This window comes from Scardinius erythrophthalmus (genome assembly GCF_964197995.2).
Source record: "Scardinius erythrophthalmus genome assembly, chromosome: 22".
Classification (NCBI taxonomy): Eukaryota; Metazoa; Chordata; class Actinopteri; order Cypriniformes; family Leuciscidae; genus Scardinius; species Scardinius erythrophthalmus.
Window position 1 is genome coordinate 29,455,977 of NC_138242.1, and position 17,690 is coordinate 29,473,666.

The 17,690-nt window shown below is 37.7% G+C and overlaps 5 protein-coding genes across 8 annotated transcripts; 2 read left to right on the top strand and 3 right to left on the bottom strand.

Moving 5' to 3' along the window:
- Window positions 1–301: 301 nt before the first annotated feature.
- On the bottom strand, window positions 302–5,839 carry cUnh8orf33 (chromosome Un C8orf33 homolog). Of its 3 annotated transcripts, none has more exons than XM_081352604.1 (6): window positions 5,484–5,839; window positions 3,957–4,058; window positions 3,600–3,817; window positions 3,264–3,354; window positions 1,851–1,997; window positions 402–728 (listed from the first exon to the last, which is right to left on the bottom strand). In XM_081352604.1, exons 2-6 carry the CDS (start codon window positions 3,979–3,981, stop codon window positions 523–525), a joined length of 687 nt encoding a protein of 228 aa, XP_081208730.1. In that variant the 5' UTR covers window positions 3,982–4,058; window positions 5,484–5,839; the 3' UTR covers window positions 402–522. The 3 variants fall into 3 exon arrangements, with proteins under 3 accessions (XP_081208728.1, XP_081208730.1, XP_081208729.1); XM_081352603.1 differs by having other exon boundaries at window positions 5,720–5,830; XM_081352602.1 differs by lacking the exon at window positions 5,484–5,839 and having other exon boundaries at window positions 302–728; window positions 3,957–4,656.
- On the top strand, window positions 4,724–7,183 carry h3f3d (H3 histone, family 3D). Its single transcript, XM_081352605.1, has 4 exons — window positions 4,724–4,802; window positions 5,779–5,925; window positions 6,236–6,389; window positions 6,663–7,183. The coding sequence occupies exons 2-4, from the start codon at window positions 5,798–5,800 to the stop codon at window positions 6,789–6,791; spliced, it is 411 nt and encodes a 136-aa protein (XP_081208731.1). The 5' UTR covers window positions 4,724–4,802; window positions 5,779–5,797; the 3' UTR covers window positions 6,792–7,183.
- Window positions 7,184–7,871: 688 nt separating this feature from the next.
- Window positions 7,872–8,991, bottom strand: uqcc4 (ubiquinol-cytochrome c reductase complex assembly factor 4). Its single transcript, XM_081352038.1, has 2 exons — window positions 8,865–8,991; window positions 7,872–8,493 (listed from the first exon to the last, which is right to left on the bottom strand). Exons 1-2 carry the CDS (start codon window positions 8,942–8,944, stop codon window positions 8,142–8,144), a joined length of 432 nt encoding a protein of 143 aa, XP_081208164.1. The 5' UTR covers window positions 8,945–8,991; the 3' UTR covers window positions 7,872–8,141.
- Window positions 8,992–9,292: 301 nt separating this feature from the next.
- chlsn (cholesin) lies at window positions 9,293–17,376 on the top strand. Of its 2 annotated transcripts, none has more exons than XM_081352145.1 (11): window positions 9,293–9,365; window positions 10,051–10,216; window positions 10,375–10,482; window positions 10,598–10,669; window positions 11,238–11,352; window positions 11,613–11,728; window positions 12,765–12,884; window positions 13,119–13,235; window positions 16,517–16,734; window positions 16,820–16,901; window positions 17,037–17,376. In XM_081352145.1, exons 2-11 carry the CDS (start codon window positions 10,061–10,063, stop codon window positions 17,217–17,219), a joined length of 1,287 nt encoding a protein of 428 aa, XP_081208271.1. In that variant the 5' UTR covers window positions 9,293–9,365; window positions 10,051–10,060; the 3' UTR covers window positions 17,220–17,376. The 2 variants fall into 2 exon arrangements, with proteins under 2 accessions (XP_081208271.1, XP_081208272.1); XM_081352146.1 differs by having other exon boundaries at window positions 13,122–13,235.
- On the bottom strand, window positions 13,491–14,636 carry LOC308682398 (G-protein coupled estrogen receptor 1-like; the record flags this gene model as incomplete). Its single annotated transcript, XM_081352108.1, has 1 exon — window positions 13,491–14,636. One exon carries the CDS (start codon window positions 14,634–14,636, stop codon window positions 13,491–13,493), a length of 1,146 nt encoding a protein of 381 aa, XP_081208234.1.
- Window positions 17,377–17,690: the final 314 nt, after the last annotated feature.

Sequence of the window (17,690 nt, forward strand, 5' to 3'; positions counted from 1 at the left end):
ACGTACCTGACGACTTCAAACAGCAACACGTTTGTTGATAAACTGCAAAGGAATTTTACACATAAAATTTATGGTTTGTTTTCACGAAAAGCGTTTACTTAAGGTGAAATAACGCACTTAAAATAAGCTGATAATTCTAATGTAACGTGGTTAAGCCTTTTAAATACGTTGTCATTGCATCTTACACTACATCGTCAACACGCTGCCAACGATATAATAGTATTTGTTAAAGAAAAAAGGTACATATAATAAATTATACAAGGTATATATAATAAATATTATGTAAAAATATATAGTATTAAACTTTTCACAAAAAGTGAGCGAAGCTTTGGATGTATTCACTTTAACTGCATTTTTTCCTTGGTTGTTTTCAATGGCTTGAACATTTTAAAACGTAAAATATGATTAGGAATATTTTATTCTTAATAAAATTCATAAAGAATGTACAGCAAAATCATGCAATAGAAGTACCACGTGTCTACATAAGGCACAAATCCTGCTGGTTGATGTTAATGGGTACAGTCACAAATTGAAGTTGAAGCAAAACTCTTCATGTGTTTTAGTGAAAACAAAAGGTTTTGTGCCGTCATAAGTCTCTGTGTGTTCATCTGTCTCCCGGAGCTCTTGAGATGGGTCTGCTTTGTCTGTGGGTTGTGTGTTCCTCTCAGCTCTCCGGTGGAACACTGGTTTGCACTCAGAGACAGTGGTGACCCGGGCCGAGGTCATTGCTATGGAGACAGAGACAGCAATTTTATATCATACTGTCAGGGGTTTCAGGGGCCACAAAAGAGTGCAAGGGGTCAGTGAACAGATTTAGGGGAAAAAAACTATGTAAAAAATCTAATGTAAAAATGAAAAGAAAAAAAAAAGCTTAAAATAAATAAAAAATGATTAAAGCAGGGCTGCCAACTTCTTAGTTCAGCATAGAGTGAGAATTATAGTATTCACACAAATTTCACAATTTGATTAGATTCCGATCTTGATTTCAATTAGATTCAATTTAATTTCGATACTGTATATCAGGTTCAGTACGTTATTTTTGGGTGAACTATCCCTTTAAAAGTTAAAATTAACAACAGATTTGTATACAATTGCATATAAGGCAGTTTTTATAATAATAACGTTATAATAACAACTTTTTAGTGATATAAGGAATGTAATATAGTGCGTTGTTTTTTGTGTGTGTGTGCAAAATGCTCCTCTCTAGAGATCATATTTCTATCTAATCTTTCTAACATACTATGGACACTGAGTGGCTTTTCCTGAGGTAAATGTAAAGTTACGTGACATTGTTTAAAGCTGTTCTAGGACGTCTTTCCGCTGTTGAAACACTGATTGAGCGATTACATGAGACATTTCTATAAGTTGTACTGTATCTTTCAGCATACCTTCTGATCATGTTCATGTTTATTTTAAACTATAACTACAGAAAAGAGGAAGAGATACGGCGATCTCTCACGGCACATTAAAGAGCACATTTATTGTTTGAATTTAGTAGTAAAATTAGTTTTATATCAAAAGTAAACTGCTCTCTATCAGCAAGTTGTCAGTTTCCTCTTTGCTCCTCAATGTATTTGTGTATTTTAAGAGTTGACAGCCCTGTAAAGGAAATAAACAGTAAATGGTGAAATAAATTATTTAAATAAATAATACCTAACAGCACAGTCCTACAGTGAACAGAAAAAAAACATAATAGAAACTAAATACTTTCCAAAAATGTATAAATGAGGTCTTTATACATGAAAATATCTGGATCCCTCACATAAGGATATTTGGGGGTCCCTGTTGTAAATTATACCAACAAAAAAAAAGTATAAATATATAAATGTAGATTTATGCCGCTGCCTTACCTGACTGTATGAGTTTGAACTGCTTGGCTTTTTCCTCTTCTATCTTCTTCCTGTAGTCTCCAGAGATCGCTCGCATTACCTGCCTCTTCTTCACCAAAGGAGCTTTGGAGCTTCGTAACGTCTTCAGAGCACGACTTGCTTCTTCCCCTAAACGGAGACATACAGTATAAGGTGTGTTAACGCCATGTCGTAATTACCGTAAAAAGAGTTCACCTCCTCGTAGCGTTCGTAATTACAACTTGTAATGCCGGCTACAGTACAGACTGTGAGATTTCGGCAATCCTACAAGATCATTACAAATCACATTGTATGACATGGATCTAGTAAACTTGGGTACGACATATGTAGACTGTACGATGATGTCATCTATTGAATCATAGGCTACGACACAAGTTAGAATAGAAAAATAAAACATCATAAAACATCATCAGTGTGCTAGAGGTAAACAAATAGAGCAAGATGAATCGCACTTTGGCAATTTTGGTTTTTATGTGCACTGAAAAGAAGAGGAGGAAGTGATAGTGCAGAATATGGACGTGGTCATGGTTAGGGAAAAGAGGCCAACTTGGCATGCAAATTTGTAAATGGAGCTTGAGGAAATTAGTTTTAGTTTTAGCGCCAAGATCAATACACCATTTCATGTTGCATTTTGATTGGCTAGTCAGTAGATGTAGGTCATGGCAGCAAACACACTGAGATGATCATGCTGAATTTATGACACTCTCAGTAAATTAGACTATCTTTGGTCGCAAAACTGTGACAACGTCCGTCTTTGAAACTCCATCACTGAATGACGTAGGACCAGCGTTTAGGAGCCATGATCATAGAAATCGACATGATTGGTCATCTTTCATCTGGGACAGTCCAAAATCCTACAACCTGAATGTACCACCTCACCGCTGTACCACCTGACCGCTGTACCACTTGACCGCTGTACCACCTGACTGCTGTACCACTTGACCGATGTACCACCTGACCACTGTACCACCTGACCGCTGTACCACCTGACCACTGTACCACCTGACCGCTGTACCACCTGACCGCTGTACCACTTGACCGCTGTACCACCTGACTGCTGTACCACTTGACCGATGTACCACCTGACCACTGTACCACCTGACCACTGTACCACCTGACTGCTGCAGATTCATTTAGGTCGTTGATAGTGGTGCTGTAGGAATGTAACATTCCCAGTCTGACAATTTCGAAATTACGGTAATTACAACATGGCGCGAAAACAGCATATGTATAGCGAGAAGTCCAGTATTTTTGTCCAGAGTTTATGTAAATATATATATATATATATATATATAGATTAGATAGATAGATAGATAGATAGATAGATAGATAGATAGATAGATAGATAGATAGATAGATAGATGTTGTATTTGTAGTGTTGTCAGTCACACTCACTTTGTTTGCTGGATGTTTTTTGAGTTCTCAGGCCCAGCTCGAGCTGTTCGATGCACCAGTCCAGCTCTCGGTTCAGCTGCTCATCAGGAGTCTAACACACACACACACACACACACACACACACACACACACACACAGTTATAAAGTCAAACTTATTTATCTCTCTTTGCCACAGCTTATACATGCAAACACACTGATAGATAATGTATACGTAAAGTATTTGTAAATATCATGTACATATTTTTATATATTTTCTATACAGTCCTTGACGATTCCTAATGAAAATGATTGTGTGCATGCTCAATATTAAAAGCATTCAATTGTGTCTGTGCTTACTAATTCTGTGTTCTCTTGTTTCGATGTTTCATCATCTGTGCTTGTTATCCCTTTCTGCTGACCGTCTTTCCCGTCAGCTGCTGTTTTCTTCTTCTTCTTCTTGTGTTTTTTAGCACTGGCAGGAGCCTCAGCTGTTTTGGGGTCCAGCACTGTGTCAGTCTCTGCCTCTCCACTCTTGCCATCCGTGCTTTTCTCATTTCCCAACATTCTGGATGTTCCTGGAAAGAATACACAAATTGAGAGCATTTATCTGGATGTTACCAAGCCATACAGATAAATTAAAAAATAAAAGTCTGCACTTATATTCAATGAATTCAGCTTGAATGGTTTATGATCTGCTTTGCATGGAAACCTTACCTGTTCCAGTTGACGACTCTGTCATAGCTGGAGTTTTAATCTTCTGAAAACCAAATACACTCGTAGTCTGCACACTAACGATCAACTATCAAGTGTACAGCACTTAAGGAAAAAAATTATCAGAAATGTGACAGAGTCAGTTAACTACTTCTAAAAAATTTAAATGTTTGATGTTTACACATTTTAACTACTCATGGGTTAATATGGGTTAATATCCCACGTGTGTGCACCAATCAAAGGATTCCGCCGATAACAAATTCGCTATTCTAGACGTTCCTACAGCAGCGTGATATAATTTACAATGGTAACACACAAAGACTGCACTAAAAAAAGTAGATGATCTCAAAGGCATTTGTCTTCATTGTTTTCAGGGCAACGATTGGTGCAACAATGTATCAATAATATTGTATATTAGTTATTATTATAAGGAACCGTAAGGGACGGTTGTTATTACACGATGGTTATGTAATCGACACCAACATGACTAGAAATGAAAAGCTTTTTAAAAGCATCTAACGCCGATGTTTCACGAAGATTGTTGATAAACAGTCATGAAGCCATTGGAAAACAGTTAACTGTTTAAACAATCTGAATTCATCTGCAGAAACAAGACGAAAGGGGTTTAAACAATTACATAAAAAACGCGCTATAACTATTATAAATAAATACTAAAGAAGGGTAAAATCTCCTCCTCGGCCCTTCAGCCAATGAGCGGCGGCGTGGGCGTGGCCTAACGTGCGCACAGACGTCAGTGCCTGTATAAATATAGGGCAGCTCGCTCTGCGCCGCTGCGCGTGACCGACGTTCCTTGTTTTGGGTTTGACGGATTAACCGAAACAAAAAATCGTAAGTATCTTTAACATTCGGTCTTTAACTTATAAGCACCTATAGTATCGTGTATTTAACACACTAAATATCGTATGTATAATATTTTTAAAACACAGGTCATGTTTCAGTCTGTTTTCAGTATTTGAATTCGCAAGCGACGGTTTAGATCCTTTTTGTCGCGGTAGCAACAAGCTAAGCTAACGAGCGTGAGTTCATACTTACTTGTGCTTTATTTTAGAAGTTATTTCGCTATTTTAGCCTTAATTATGTGCTTTTAGTACGTAATCTAACAACACGTGTCGTTTTTCATTTAAACACTTTTATATGGAGTTACTGAATTGTCGGTGTAGACAAAGAGAAGGCTATAATTGGTGTTCTTGGGCGCCATGTTACACATAAAGGCAGAAACGTGTATGTGTCTCATCCTGAGATGGTGGACTTCACTACTGCATAAACCAGCGCTTCTATATTTCAATTTGCCGGTTGTTTCTCATCTCTTTCGCAAAAATCGAAGCGGACATGGCGTATTTGTAGTACTAGTTGCTGAATGGTTGAATGAAACCGACTACCGTTGAAGATTTTTGCCTTCAGGCAATGTGTGTGCGTTGAATGGGACTCGGTTATGTGTGTGTGTGACCCAGTGTCCCACTCTGAGTCGTTCAGCTTATTGTTTCACTACAACACGGGTTTCTAACTTACCTGCTTATTTATCCAGTTTACTCGCAAATTAATTCATACAATGTACGTTTTTAAAATTATAATTTATTTTGCCAGCTTTAAAGTTCACGTGTATATTCGATCTCCTAAATGGCGCCAGCAAGTTGTACATTAGCATAAAGGGTATTGCTAATTTGCTACGGTTATTTCCTAAACCGTAAATTCTTTATGCATGACTTTATTATGGGCGGGACCGAAAGAGTTTTGTTATTGATTACGTCATTGCATGCGTAGTTCCCCGCGGCTGCTGTTCTCATCGGCTCTTGTTCCTCTTTAGACCGCTTCATTAGAGTGCCATGGCACGTACCAAACAGACTGCCCGTAAGTCCACCGGTGGTAAAGCCCCCAGGAAGCAGCTGGCCACCAAAGCGGCCAGGAAGAGTGCGCCGTCTACAGGTGGAGTCAAGAAGCCCCACAGATACCGGTGAGAAACACAAGTTGTTTGTAAATGCATGTGCTTGAATGTGTAAACCTTTTATAGATTTTTTTTGCATGCATTTATATGCATGTACTACATTTATTCACATTTTTACTATGCAAGCATGCATGTGTGCACTTGCATGCATTGTGTAATGTTGTTTGCATATGCATGTATGCTTTATGTATATAGAGCGTGTACATGTAAACTGCATAGAATTTCTTACATGCATATTGCATAATAAGTATAAATGGTACTTTGCATTTTTTTTTAAATCAATAGATACTAAATGCACTTTTTCTGCCTTTTCCCCTAGTCCAGGAACTGTGGCTCTTCGTGAGATCCGTCGGTACCAGAAGTCCACCGAGTTGCTGATCCGCAAGCTTCCGTTCCAGCGTCTGGTTCGTGAGATTGCTCAGGATTTCAAGACTGACTTGCGTTTCCAGAGCGCTGCCATTGGTGCCCTGCAGGTGTGTGTTCTAGTTGTGTATTTTGTATAGCTCTACCTAATGCAGCAGATCGAATATTTGACAGCCGCTTTACTCAATTTATACCAAATAAAATATTTTAGACCATGGCATAACTACGAAGATGTATATTAAAGTAACCAAATATATAGGTTTTTAGTAGTTTTAGCTCTTTAATTCAGTTTGAGGCCCCCTAGTGGACCCTGAGATCCACTGACCTAATGCTTCAATTTTATTTTTGGTCTCTCCTAATAATGTTTTGTCTTTGAATTGTAGGAGGCAAGCGAAGCATATCTGGTGGGTCTGTTTGAGGACACTAACTTGTGCGCCATCCACGCCAAACGTGTCACCATCATGCCCAAAGACATCCAGTTGGCCCGTCGAATCCGTGGAGAGCGTGCTTAAACTTTACCATTTACTCAACTTTATTTTTGTGTGTGGAGGAAGATATGAGGGATGGGTTTGTTGTGTGGGTGGGTCGGGTGGGAGGGGCATTGGGGTTCTTATGCTCTTGACTATAAATGCCTGTGTAGTTTAAGTTTATTTTTTGTATTTTTTGGTAGTTGCGGTAGGGGAGGGGTATCTTGTGGTTAAAGTTGATAGTAGGGGGGGCAGCGTCAGAACATTCCGGGAGCTCCTCAGGGTTTTAAAGTTTGTATTTTAGACTTTCATATACCTCTGCCTAGTCTGCATGCTTCATGATGAATTAGAATGTCCATTTGATTTCTATCGTTATTATATTGGGTTTCTCTTCTATTGTGGCCATTTGGTTGTAAATAAACTTTCCACTACCTCAATCTTGCTGCTCATTGTCTTTAGTTGGGTTTCACATGTCAGTCATTTTTCTTTTGCCATATTTTTGAGGTTTGAGGCATCTAGATCATGGATGTCTAGATCAAGAACTTCTGTCCTGTAGGGTCACTGTCCTGCAGAGTTTAGCTCCAACCCTGATATCTTTCTAGTAATCCTGAAGACCTTGATTGGCTTGTTCAGGTGTGATTACAAAAGTTGGCCAAAGTTGCACTTCCATGATCTAGATGCTAATGTCTGCAAAGCTCCAATAAATTGAGTTTACTTGGACTTGATGCCCTCTAGGTTCTGAAAATGCTACCTTGTAGATTTGGCTGTTGTCAAAATAGTCATTTATTTCAATAGGAAGATTTAACTAAATGGGTTAAGTCATGTTTTAGTTTAAAATTCAATGTTATTTATCCCATGTTTCACAAGGCTTAGGCCTAGTCCCAGAATAAAATTCATATTTTAACTGGTAGCAACTCGTATCTTAATGTCAGACCCATTGTTTTGTCTCAAGATGCACACCAGTAATGTTTCTTCTAAAGCACGTATATGAAAGCTACTTAAATGTCCTAGTTGAACTAATGCCTAATCCTCACTTAATCTAAGCCCTGTCTGTGAAACCAGGCCTTAAAGTAAAAACCAACTACTAAAATAAGTTTACACACTTTATTATACAGATCAAGCATTACTTTATGAAGACCCATTCTCAATGTGTCCTGAATGATCCCATAATCAGCAGTAACACCACAATTGCAATTCATAAGTTTCTCCATTAGCTTCCTATCTGACTTTTAAATATAAACCAAACTACAGGTTCACTGCACTCGTAGTGTCTGGACGGTCAGTTTGATATTTCAACAAATTTGATTTCTGACTCTTTGGAGAATGCATTTTTACTTCTGAAGGCATCATTCAATGATAAATAAACATCACAAATGCAAAATGTCTCTTAAGCCACTATGATGGTTTGTTTTTGACAGCGACTTGCTCCTGTTCGTCGTCGGACAGCAGTCCTGGTAAATGTTCGTACAGGTTTTTATCCAGAGTCTCGTCCAGCTCGGTCTCTTTCCTGAACACGCACCAGAGGAGGAAGCCCACTCCAAAGATGCTGATGGGTACAACTTTCCACCAGGGACGCTGGAAATTGCTCCCCATGGAACGGTCCACATTCCAGCTGCGGTGACTAGCTTTACTTGTTGAGAACTTGATGGGCTTGGATATCGCTTCATCATCCTCATCGTCATCCGGAGGTTTTCTGGCCTTTGCATAAAGCTGTGATGTAATGGACAGCATCCTTGTGGCACATGGTCTACAGGTTGAAAAGTAATGAACATTTAATAAAACACATTACTTTTAAAGATCTGCTTAAATATCACAACATTAGAGATATTATAAATACAGCCAGTGCTTATTTTTGTCAAAAACAATGATGTACCACTGAATGTGATATCCCTCAAGCCAAGGTCAGGTGACTATTTAAGAGATCATTAAAGAGTGTTAAACGAAAAAAAAAAGAAATCTGTTTAAGAAATACATTTCAGTGATCAACAAAAATGTCTCAATTAACTAAAAGTTTGTCTTCATTAATATCCAACGCAGAGCAATTTGACAGCACAAACCCTATCGAGGTGAATGATTGCTATTTCATAATCTATATACAAGGATAAAATATTCACTTGCCTTAAATTCACATTCCTTCGGCTTGCAAAAACATTGTGACTTAAAGAAATTCGTGATAAATTAAAGCAGGCTTTTGACATCTTCAGAGCTTCTTCACATCAGACGTAACTCTCCCAGGTCATGTAACGAGTGCTACTGTAAACTCCACCCGGGAGGAAACTACAATTCACTGAAATGTAGTTCCGCTTTTATCTTTAGACGTTTTAAGAGAATAGTTTGTCTAATCACTTCAAATATACTATAGGGCTGCTCATAATACAAATATTATAAAAATATTACCGTATTATAATAAAGTGTAAATGTAATAAAGTGTATTCTAAGATTACGTGACAGAGAATTTAAGAACTACATTACCCAGAGCTCTGAGTATCAACCAATCAGCGATGCATATTTTGCATAGCTCCAGAAACGTCATCGAACGTGGTCCAGATTCCGTTTTCATGGCGCTGTCCGTTCACACGTGAATCTGAGGAAGCATTGGGAGATTTTTTTGTTTGACTTGTAAGTAAACTTAATTAGTTTGTGTGTGCTGGGTGGTTTAAAGTGCATGAATGCATCTCTGCTGCTATATTACTTTACGATTAAATCATTATTTACCTACAAAAACAACATCTTATTTGTGTATCTAAGAAGCAGTTTATGATTATTTTTGACTTACAGGTTGATATATGTTTGGATTAATTTGGTTTATATGCACTAATGTTCAAAAGTTTGGGGGTGTTATGATTCATTAAATGTTTTTGAAAGAAGGCTCACTAAAGCTGCGTTTATTTGAACATACAGTAAACACAGTAATAATGTGACATTATTACAATTTAAAATAACTTGAATATATTTTTAAATGTAATTTATTCATGTGATTTTCGGCATCATTACTTCAGTCTTCAGTGTCACATGATCCTTCGGAAATCATTCTAATATGATGATTTGCTGCACATTTCTGATTATTATTATAATAAATGTTGAATACAGTTGTGCTGCTTAATATTTTTGTGGGAACCATGATATACTTTTTTATTATTTGCTGAATAGAAAGTTCAGAAGAACAGTGTTTATTTGAAATAGTTAATACTCTTTTGTAACATTATAAATGTCTGTCACTTTTTGTGACAAATTATACACTTTTGTACGGTAGTGTATGTTGTAATCAAATCCAAATGAACATGTGCTATTCTTTTCCCCTGAGATCTGGCGCCATGACAAAGAGTCAAGCTCTTGTACCTCAGTTCGATTCTCACAAGAAAAAGAAACTCAAACTCAATGTCGAAGAAATCACATGTGTTCAAGATGAGAGAAAGGAGGAGATGAATGGAAAGAAGAAAAAGAAGAAGAAGAGAAAGGCTGACGATGAGGTGTGTGGTTATAATAGTACTCTATGATTTGACTGTGATCTAATAACACATGTCGGATAATAACTGATTAGATCCACATATCAAATGAGCTATAAGCCAGAAGGTGAATTTTTCATATTCATATAAGTCAATATTTGTTTGATGTTCATAATTCTCAGGTGTGTGAAGATACAGAAAACATTTCAGAGGAGAATATTCAGATGATTCAATCTACTGAGGAAAACACTGAGATACGCAAACATAAGAAGAAGAAGAGTAAAGCTGAGGTAACTGGCTGTTATTCTGCATATATATATGATTGTTTAATTAATGTTAGAAGCTTACTCTGCGTTTAATATTGTGTGCTCATGACTATATTTATTTGTTTCTTGGAAATGAAAGGGGCTTGAAACAAGTACACAATTAAATGGAGATCATGAAGAGAATATACGCAGGAAGAAAAAGAAGTCTGAAGTGAGTGAAAGTGATTTCCCTTTTTAAAGTATGTATTATATGACTGCTTATGAATATCATAAATATAAGTCACCATATAGTTTGTGTGTATAAGAGCTGCATGATTCTGGATAAATCGAGTATCACAATGTAGTTTGTTTAAAACAGAGGTCACGATTTTGACAACTATACGAAATAAAATGTAATTTACTAGAGTTTCTGACAAAATGTAAATGGCTGCAGTCTCTTTAAAAAATATTTAATTAATTAGATTAACCCTAGAAAAGATTTAAAAAATATTTGTATGAATGATTCAATGACTCACTCATAAACACTTCACTTGTTTCATTACTGGATGAATCAGTGTTTTTGAACAAATCTCCTGGAATGATTGAATGACAAATAAATATATTTTTAACAGTCTCTTGTTGTAATTGATACAATACTGATGCGGTTAAATTCATATCTATAGATGACTGCTCTCTCTGGATCAGTGGCAGATCTGAATGTTTGCTGTGATCATACTTGTCAAAGGTTTAATAGACTTAGCATATATATAAAATGATCTCTCTTGTGTGTGTGTTTTCAGGTATGTGTTCCTGTAGAAAACATCACAGAGGAACTGCAGGACACTGAACCGATGGAGGAAACACACAAGCAGGAAGATCCCATAAAGGAGAAGAAGAAGAAGAAAAAGAAACACAAGGAGATGAGAAATACTTTATTTTATATTTTATGTTTGTCAAAGTTTTGGAATGATGGGTAATGCTGTCCAGAGAGTTGATGCTGAATACTTGTGCTGTAAAATGCATGAATAACGACACATAAGCATTCATATTTTCCAGTCCTCTCTAATCCATTTGGTTCTCTGGGTGAATTGAATTGCTGTTTGTGAGCTAATATATTATATATGATTTTATTTAAATGCTGTGAATAAATATTGTAATAGATGTTTTGAATTAGCAGGACTCTGAAGCTGTTGCTCCTGAATCAGATCCGGTGACGCCACAGGAAGAAGAAACAAACACACACACTACTGAAGAGAAGAAACAGAAGAAGAGAAAGAAAAGTACAGCCGAGGTGAGTTCAAATAAACCGAATAAATCTTTTGCCACTATATAAATCTATGTTTCACATGTATGATAAAGGCAACATAATAATAATGTACTTGATTAGTTTATAGTAGTTATAGAATATGCATAAAATATTATTATATTACATGTATAATATGAACACATCCTGTAACATGTAATTTTGTAAAGCTTGTTTTCCCAATGGATGAATCAGTATGTCACTTTCATTATACTGTTATTTCTCTTATATCATTATTCTGATATAAAACCAACAACGTGTCGTAATCTGCTCAGGCGACCGTGTTTATGTCCACATATACAGCTGTTCAGATGTGATGTGAGTTTGTAGGCACACCTGGAATGCTAATCGTCCATGCATGGGTTCTCTCAGAAACTTCAATTTAAGAGTACAACATAATGTCTGTGGTGAACACTACTTGAAGATATTTGAACGTTTTTTTTCTACAACATAAATTATGCTCTCAGTTTTAAAGCACCCCTTACCTTTAATGCAGTGTGTAATAAAGCTGTTTGTGATTTATAAAGGTCTGCAAAGAATCAAAGTGCACAAAAAATAGAGTTATTGTCTCCTAAAATAAAGAACCGATTCTGAACAGATTGCCTGTAACGAGTCGTCAGGAATTCCAGTCTTATTTCCTGCTCAAACCTATGTAGGTTTGTAACAAATTTGCATAATGCCAGCCTGTGGTTTTCATTGGCTGCCTGCGAACAGTGCCTACTTTGCCCCGCCCCCTCAAACACAGTAGTTGTAGCTGAGACAGGAAGAGCCTGGTTCGTGTTTTTGACACGTCGAGAAGAAACTGTTTTCTTTCGAAAGCAAATCCACTTTAAAGGATGGAATTGATACGCTAAAACCAACGCAATCGTTACTGTTTGTATCACGTGCTGATGAAGAGCTGAAATTCAGATATGGTAATAAAAGATATAGCAGATCTGAATGTTCACTGTGATCATACTTGTCAAAGGTTTAATAGACTGATCATATATATATAAAATGATCTCTCTTGTGTGTGTGTTTTCAGGTATGTGTTCCTGTAGAAAACATCACAGAGGAACCGCAGGACACTGAACCGATGGAGGAAACACACAAGCAGGAAGATCCCATAAAGGAGAAGAAGAAAAAGAAGAAAAGGAAACACAAGGTGATGAGAAACACTTTGCTTTTATATTTTATGTTTGTCAAAGTTTGGAATGATGGGTAATGCTGTCCAGAGAGTTGATGCTATTATAACGACACATAAGCATTCATATTTTCCAGTCCTCTCTAATCCATTTGGTTCTCTGGGTGAATTGAATTGCTGTTTGTGAGCTAATATATTATATATGATTTTATTTAAATGCTGTGAATAAATATTGTAATAGATGTTTTGAATTAGCAGGACTCTGAAGCTGTTGCTCCTGAATCAGATCCGGTGACGCCACAGGAAGAAGAAACAAACACACACACTACTGAAGAGAAGAAACAGAAGAAGAGAAAGAAAAGTACAGCCGAGGTGAGTTCATTTCTGATTATTATCAATGTTGAAAACAGTTGTGCTGCTTCATATTTTAGTTGAAATCATGAGCAGGAGTGTTTGATGAATAGAAAGATCAAAAGAACAGCATTTATTTGAAATAGAAATGTTTTGTATCAATATAAGTGTCATATTCAATCACTTTTTAGGCATCCTTGCTTAATATAAGTATTATTTTCTGTCAAAGAGTGGATATAATCAAGAACTTGTCTTGTGTCATTACAACATGACTGTTTATCCCACTCTGTCACACACACACTCTCGACCCTCCTCGCCGCTCCTGAGGTCACGCTCTTCCTCCTTCTTATTCTCATGCGAGTACGAATGCTGTGCGTTTCTGCAAGCGACGCATAGACAGGGTGGCGCCGCGCTCACATTCTGCCCGCATGTATTCAGGCAGCGCACGTGGTGTGTGACAAACACTTGCAGTTTCTGTCTGAACGTGTTTCCCAGCAGGCTGTAGACGAGCGGGTTCAGGCAGCTGTTGGCGCAGGCCGCCAAGGTCACCACGTGTCCCGTCAGCGGGTAGCGCTGCCATAATGTGTGGTTTCCTCTCCGCCGTGAGGCCTCAGTGTCGCCACTCAGGAGATGCACGCTGATGAAAACATTCTCCGGAAGCCAGCACACAAAAAACACGCTCACGGCCGCGACGATCATGCGCAGGGCTTTGGTTCGCTGCGGCCTATCGGAGTGCAGAAGCACACGTGCGATCAGGGTGTAGCAGACGCCCATCACGCAAAAAGGCAGGGCGAATCCCAGCGTCACCTCCAGCCATTGCACCTCGGCCACACCCGCAAAACAGAAGCCACGCCCCCAGCCGTGATGCATGTGCGCAGTAGCGAATGGGATCAGCGTGCACAGGGTGGCCGCCGCCCAAATGGTCACGCAAGCCCTACGGGCGACGCGCGAATGGTGTGAGACGGAAACGTTTTCGGGTAGCGCACGCGTGCTGAGGCCGGTCAGCGCAAGGCACCGGTCCAGACTCATCCAGGTGAGAGAGAACACACTGCTGTACATGTTGACCTGCAGGAAGATGGCCATGCAGGAGCACAGCACTGCGTCGTCGTAGTAGTGCTCGCTCAGGTTGAACACCTCGATGAGCGAGTCCAGCACCAGCACCAGGTCGGCCAGAGCCAAATTAGTGAAGTAGAGGTCAGGGGGGCTCATCCGTTGACGAGGGTCAAAGTTCACCAGCAGAATCAGGATGTTACCCACGAGGCCGAGCGGGAAGAGCAGGACGGTGTAGATGCAGGAGAGAAGAAGACTTATGGCGTAGGTGTCCGGCGAAGTGGAGTTCGTTTCGTTGACGTCAATAACAGGTCGAACGGTGGGGTCAAAGGTCATCGGATCTTCCATCATCTTCCCTTCTATCACTTCCATTGTCACATAGTGTGGAAATATACTGGAGTTTTCTGCATTTTCTTCTCTTTATCAAGTACTGAACTGCACAAAGACACATGCACATTGATGTTAAACTACTAATCTTGATGCATGTTTCAAAATATGTGTATTTAAGTTGCAGTCACATTTACTGTTGCTCAGCGAGTTGATGGTTACAGCATTTATTAATTATTTGTTCATGTTAAATGTAAAATCAAAAATATTAAAATTATTAGTTAATACTACAGTCACATTTACTATGCTTGGCGAAATCCAGTTATTCCAATAGGAATCCGTGCGATTGGGAGTTTTGCGAAAGGGTGAAGATATTCCCCATGCAGATTTCGCTCATTTTCAAGTCGTTCACACTGACCAACAGAAAGCTGCTTGGTTTGAAAGTACCTTCTATGCGAGCTGCGCTTTATACATCTCTACGGTATTTACAACAGACAATGGATTTGCCTGCAGAATTTTACTAATGTGCATTTTTCTGATTTTCTGTTTTTCACTAGTAATCCGCTGATAGTTTGAAATGAAATGGTCAAAATAATGATCTTACCGTGTGTATTGTATTAGATTTGTATCCATATTTATTAAGTTGTCCTGGTTTGTTCTTGTATGCATGTGTATATCCTTTAAGGTCATGGAGAAATAAATGTAGAAGTCTGACATTTGTTGTTGTTTCTTTTTTTCCTCCGTTCTTCTCCTTCTCCTCCTTCGTTCTGCAGACGTTTCTCCTGGTGAATTCTCGCTGTCTCATGTACAAATATGTAAATACAGGAGGGCCAGATTATACACGGACAATGGCCGCCTTTGTTTACACTAAACAATATGATGGATAAATGCTCCATTAGCTCCTCTGAAGATATAAAGCTGCACAGTGAAGGAGAACTCAATTATTTGTGTGTGTGATGGGCAAATTCTCAAAACCAGAAATGTATTATTTTATATATATACATTTCTTTGCTAACTGTGTTGGTTATTTTTGTTCTCCTTCAGTTATTTTAGACAAGATTAAAATAAAGTTTAGTTACACTAACAATAGGTCAATCTATAAACAAAAAAAACACGTCTTGGCAACAAACTGAAATAAAATAAGTTGAAGTTGAAGTGCTAAAAATAACTAAAACCTTCTATTTTAAACAGTAAAATTTACAAAAGCACAACACAATGACCAAAAATGTAACTAAAATTAAAACAATCCTGAAAATATTAAAGTAAAAATATTTTCTAAAGTATACAAAATATGAAAAAAAAAAATACTATAATAGTGTAGAAATAATACTCCAATATTACTGGCTTCGTAAGCGTCTTAAATCTTAAACGTCTTGAACTTCACATTGTGTGTACACTAAAGAATGCTGGTTTGTTTTAACCCAAGTTTGGGTCAAATATGGACAAACCCAGCTGTTGGGTTACATTTTTATAATGATTTTTAATCCAACTTTTGGGTTTGACCATATTTGACCGAAAATTGGGTTTAAACAACCCAGCATTTTTTAGAGTGATACTTTGACTATTTTCGGCTCTTATGATAAAAGCATCTGCTTTATGTATAAATGTTTTGTAAATGGTATTTGAATATGATAATCATTCAGAATTTGATTATTCTGGAATAAACAGAATGAACGTAATTAAGCATTTCTATAAAACAAATGCCTTTTTGCTTTCTTTGCAATGTGTATACCATTCTAAATTTTGGGTTCTGTAAGATATTTTTAAAAAAATTAGTACTTCTATTCAATAATGACACATTAAATTGATAAAAAGTGATAGTAAAGACATTTATAATGTTACAAGAAAAATGCTGTTCTTTAGATCTTTCTATTTATCATGAATCTTGAAGCGATGTGAATTTTAAACCGCACATGATTTTTCAGAGTTCTGGAGATGTGAACACCTCTGGAGTGGAGGATGAAAACGGCCTCGATGGAGAGGAAGAGCTGAGTCCTGAGGAGAGACGAGTGCTGGAGAGGAAGTTGAAGAAGATTCTGAAAAAGGAGGAGAAGAGGAAGCTGAAGGAAGAAGGCAAAAACATAAAACCAGAGAAGGTTAAGACCAATGTTGCAGAGACGCAGGCACTGGAATACCTCGCATGGTAGTACAAAAACAGTTATTTTCATACGTGTAAATGTTTCCTTATTCTAAATATTGCTTTAACTGATTTATTTTATGTTTGTTAGCTGGTCTAAAAAACGTGAAGCGTGGAAGTTTAATAAAGCCAGGCAAACGTGGTTATTGCAACACATGTATGACAGTGTGAAGGTATGAGAAACGTCAATCATCTACAGCTTTACACACTTTTTACAGTAATAAAACATGGAACGCATGCTTTCCTAATCACAGCGATCATAGTCTTTTTTTGTGGCAAACATGCCTATGCATTTCTCTCTCTCTCAGGTGTCTGATGATCATTTTGAGATGCTGTTATTGTATATTGACGGTCTACAAGGATTGGCACGATCCTCCACACTGCAGAAAGCTGAAGCGATTGTGCGTTGGGAAGGACAAGGAGAAGAGGCAGATACAGCAGATGCTGAAAAGAGGCAACAGAGAGCCAAACAGGTCGTCCAGATGCTGTGATGGACCCGATCATTATACAAAACATCAAAATGAAACGTTTTTTGTCTCTGTATAAATGTATACATTTAACACCCATTCAAATGAGTAGTCACAATGTCTTAGTTTGTATATGTAAAACTTGACATTCCATGTATTAAAATGATTACTTTGGTTTTTACCCATTGGCTGTGTTGTTTTTTTAATCATGTTTTAAAATGTAACTAGGTAGGACTTCCCTCTCAGTATCATACAACTTCCATGGTAGTACATTAATATTATTTTGCCTTATGTAAATACTGTGGTACATGAATGTGCTAATCATTCTGATACCATCAGTACTTTTCTGAGGTGTAATCTCAAGGAACCTACACGGTTTGTTCCTAAAGCGATAAGTCGCTCAGGAGAGCATTTGTTTATTAAATGGGCACAATGTGAACACTTTTTTTAATCATAACGTTCAAATTATACATAACTTTTACGCTTGGCATCACA

Bases quoted from the DNA above. Each gene is read 5' to 3' on its own strand.
- cUnh8orf33 (XM_081352602.1), bottom strand. From the start codon at position 3,981: ATGACAGAGTCGTCAACTGGAACAG. The intron at 3,818-3,956 runs GTAAGGTTTCCA...TATTCTTTCCAG, and splicing joins AGAGTCGTCAACTGGAACAG to GAACATCCAGAATGTTGGGA. The intron at 729-1,850 runs GTAAGGCAGCGG...CTGTCTCCATAG, and splicing joins GTTCAAACTCATACAGTCAG to CAATGACCTCGGCCCGGGTC.
- uqcc4 (XM_081352038.1), bottom strand. From the start codon at position 8,944: ATGTCAAAAGCCTGCTTTAATTTATCACGAATTTCTTTAAGTCACAAT. The intron at 8,494-8,864 runs GCAAGTGAATAT...TTCAACCTGTAG, and splicing joins CGAAGGAATGTGAATTTAAG to ACCATGTGCCACAAGGATGC.
- chlsn (XM_081352145.1), top strand. From the start codon at position 10,061: ATGACAAAGAGTCAAGCTCTTGTACCTCAGTTCGATTCTCACAAGAAA. The intron at 10,483-10,597 runs GTAACTGGCTGT...TGGAAATGAAAG, and splicing joins AGAAGAAGAGTAAAGCTGAG to GGGCTTGAAACAAGTACACA. The intron at 16,902-17,036 runs GTATGAGAAACG...TCTCTCTCTCAG, and splicing joins ACATGTATGACAGTGTGAAG to GTGTCTGATGATCATTTTGA.
- h3f3d (XM_081352605.1), top strand. From the start codon at position 5,798: ATGGCACGTACCAAACAGACTGCCCGTAAGTCCACCGGTGGTAAAGCC. The intron at 5,926-6,235 runs GTGAGAAACACA...CTTTTCCCCTAG, and splicing joins AAGAAGCCCCACAGATACCG to TCCAGGAACTGTGGCTCTTC. The intron at 6,390-6,662 runs GTGTGTGTTCTA...TTTGAATTGTAG, and splicing joins CTGCCATTGGTGCCCTGCAG to GAGGCAAGCGAAGCATATCT.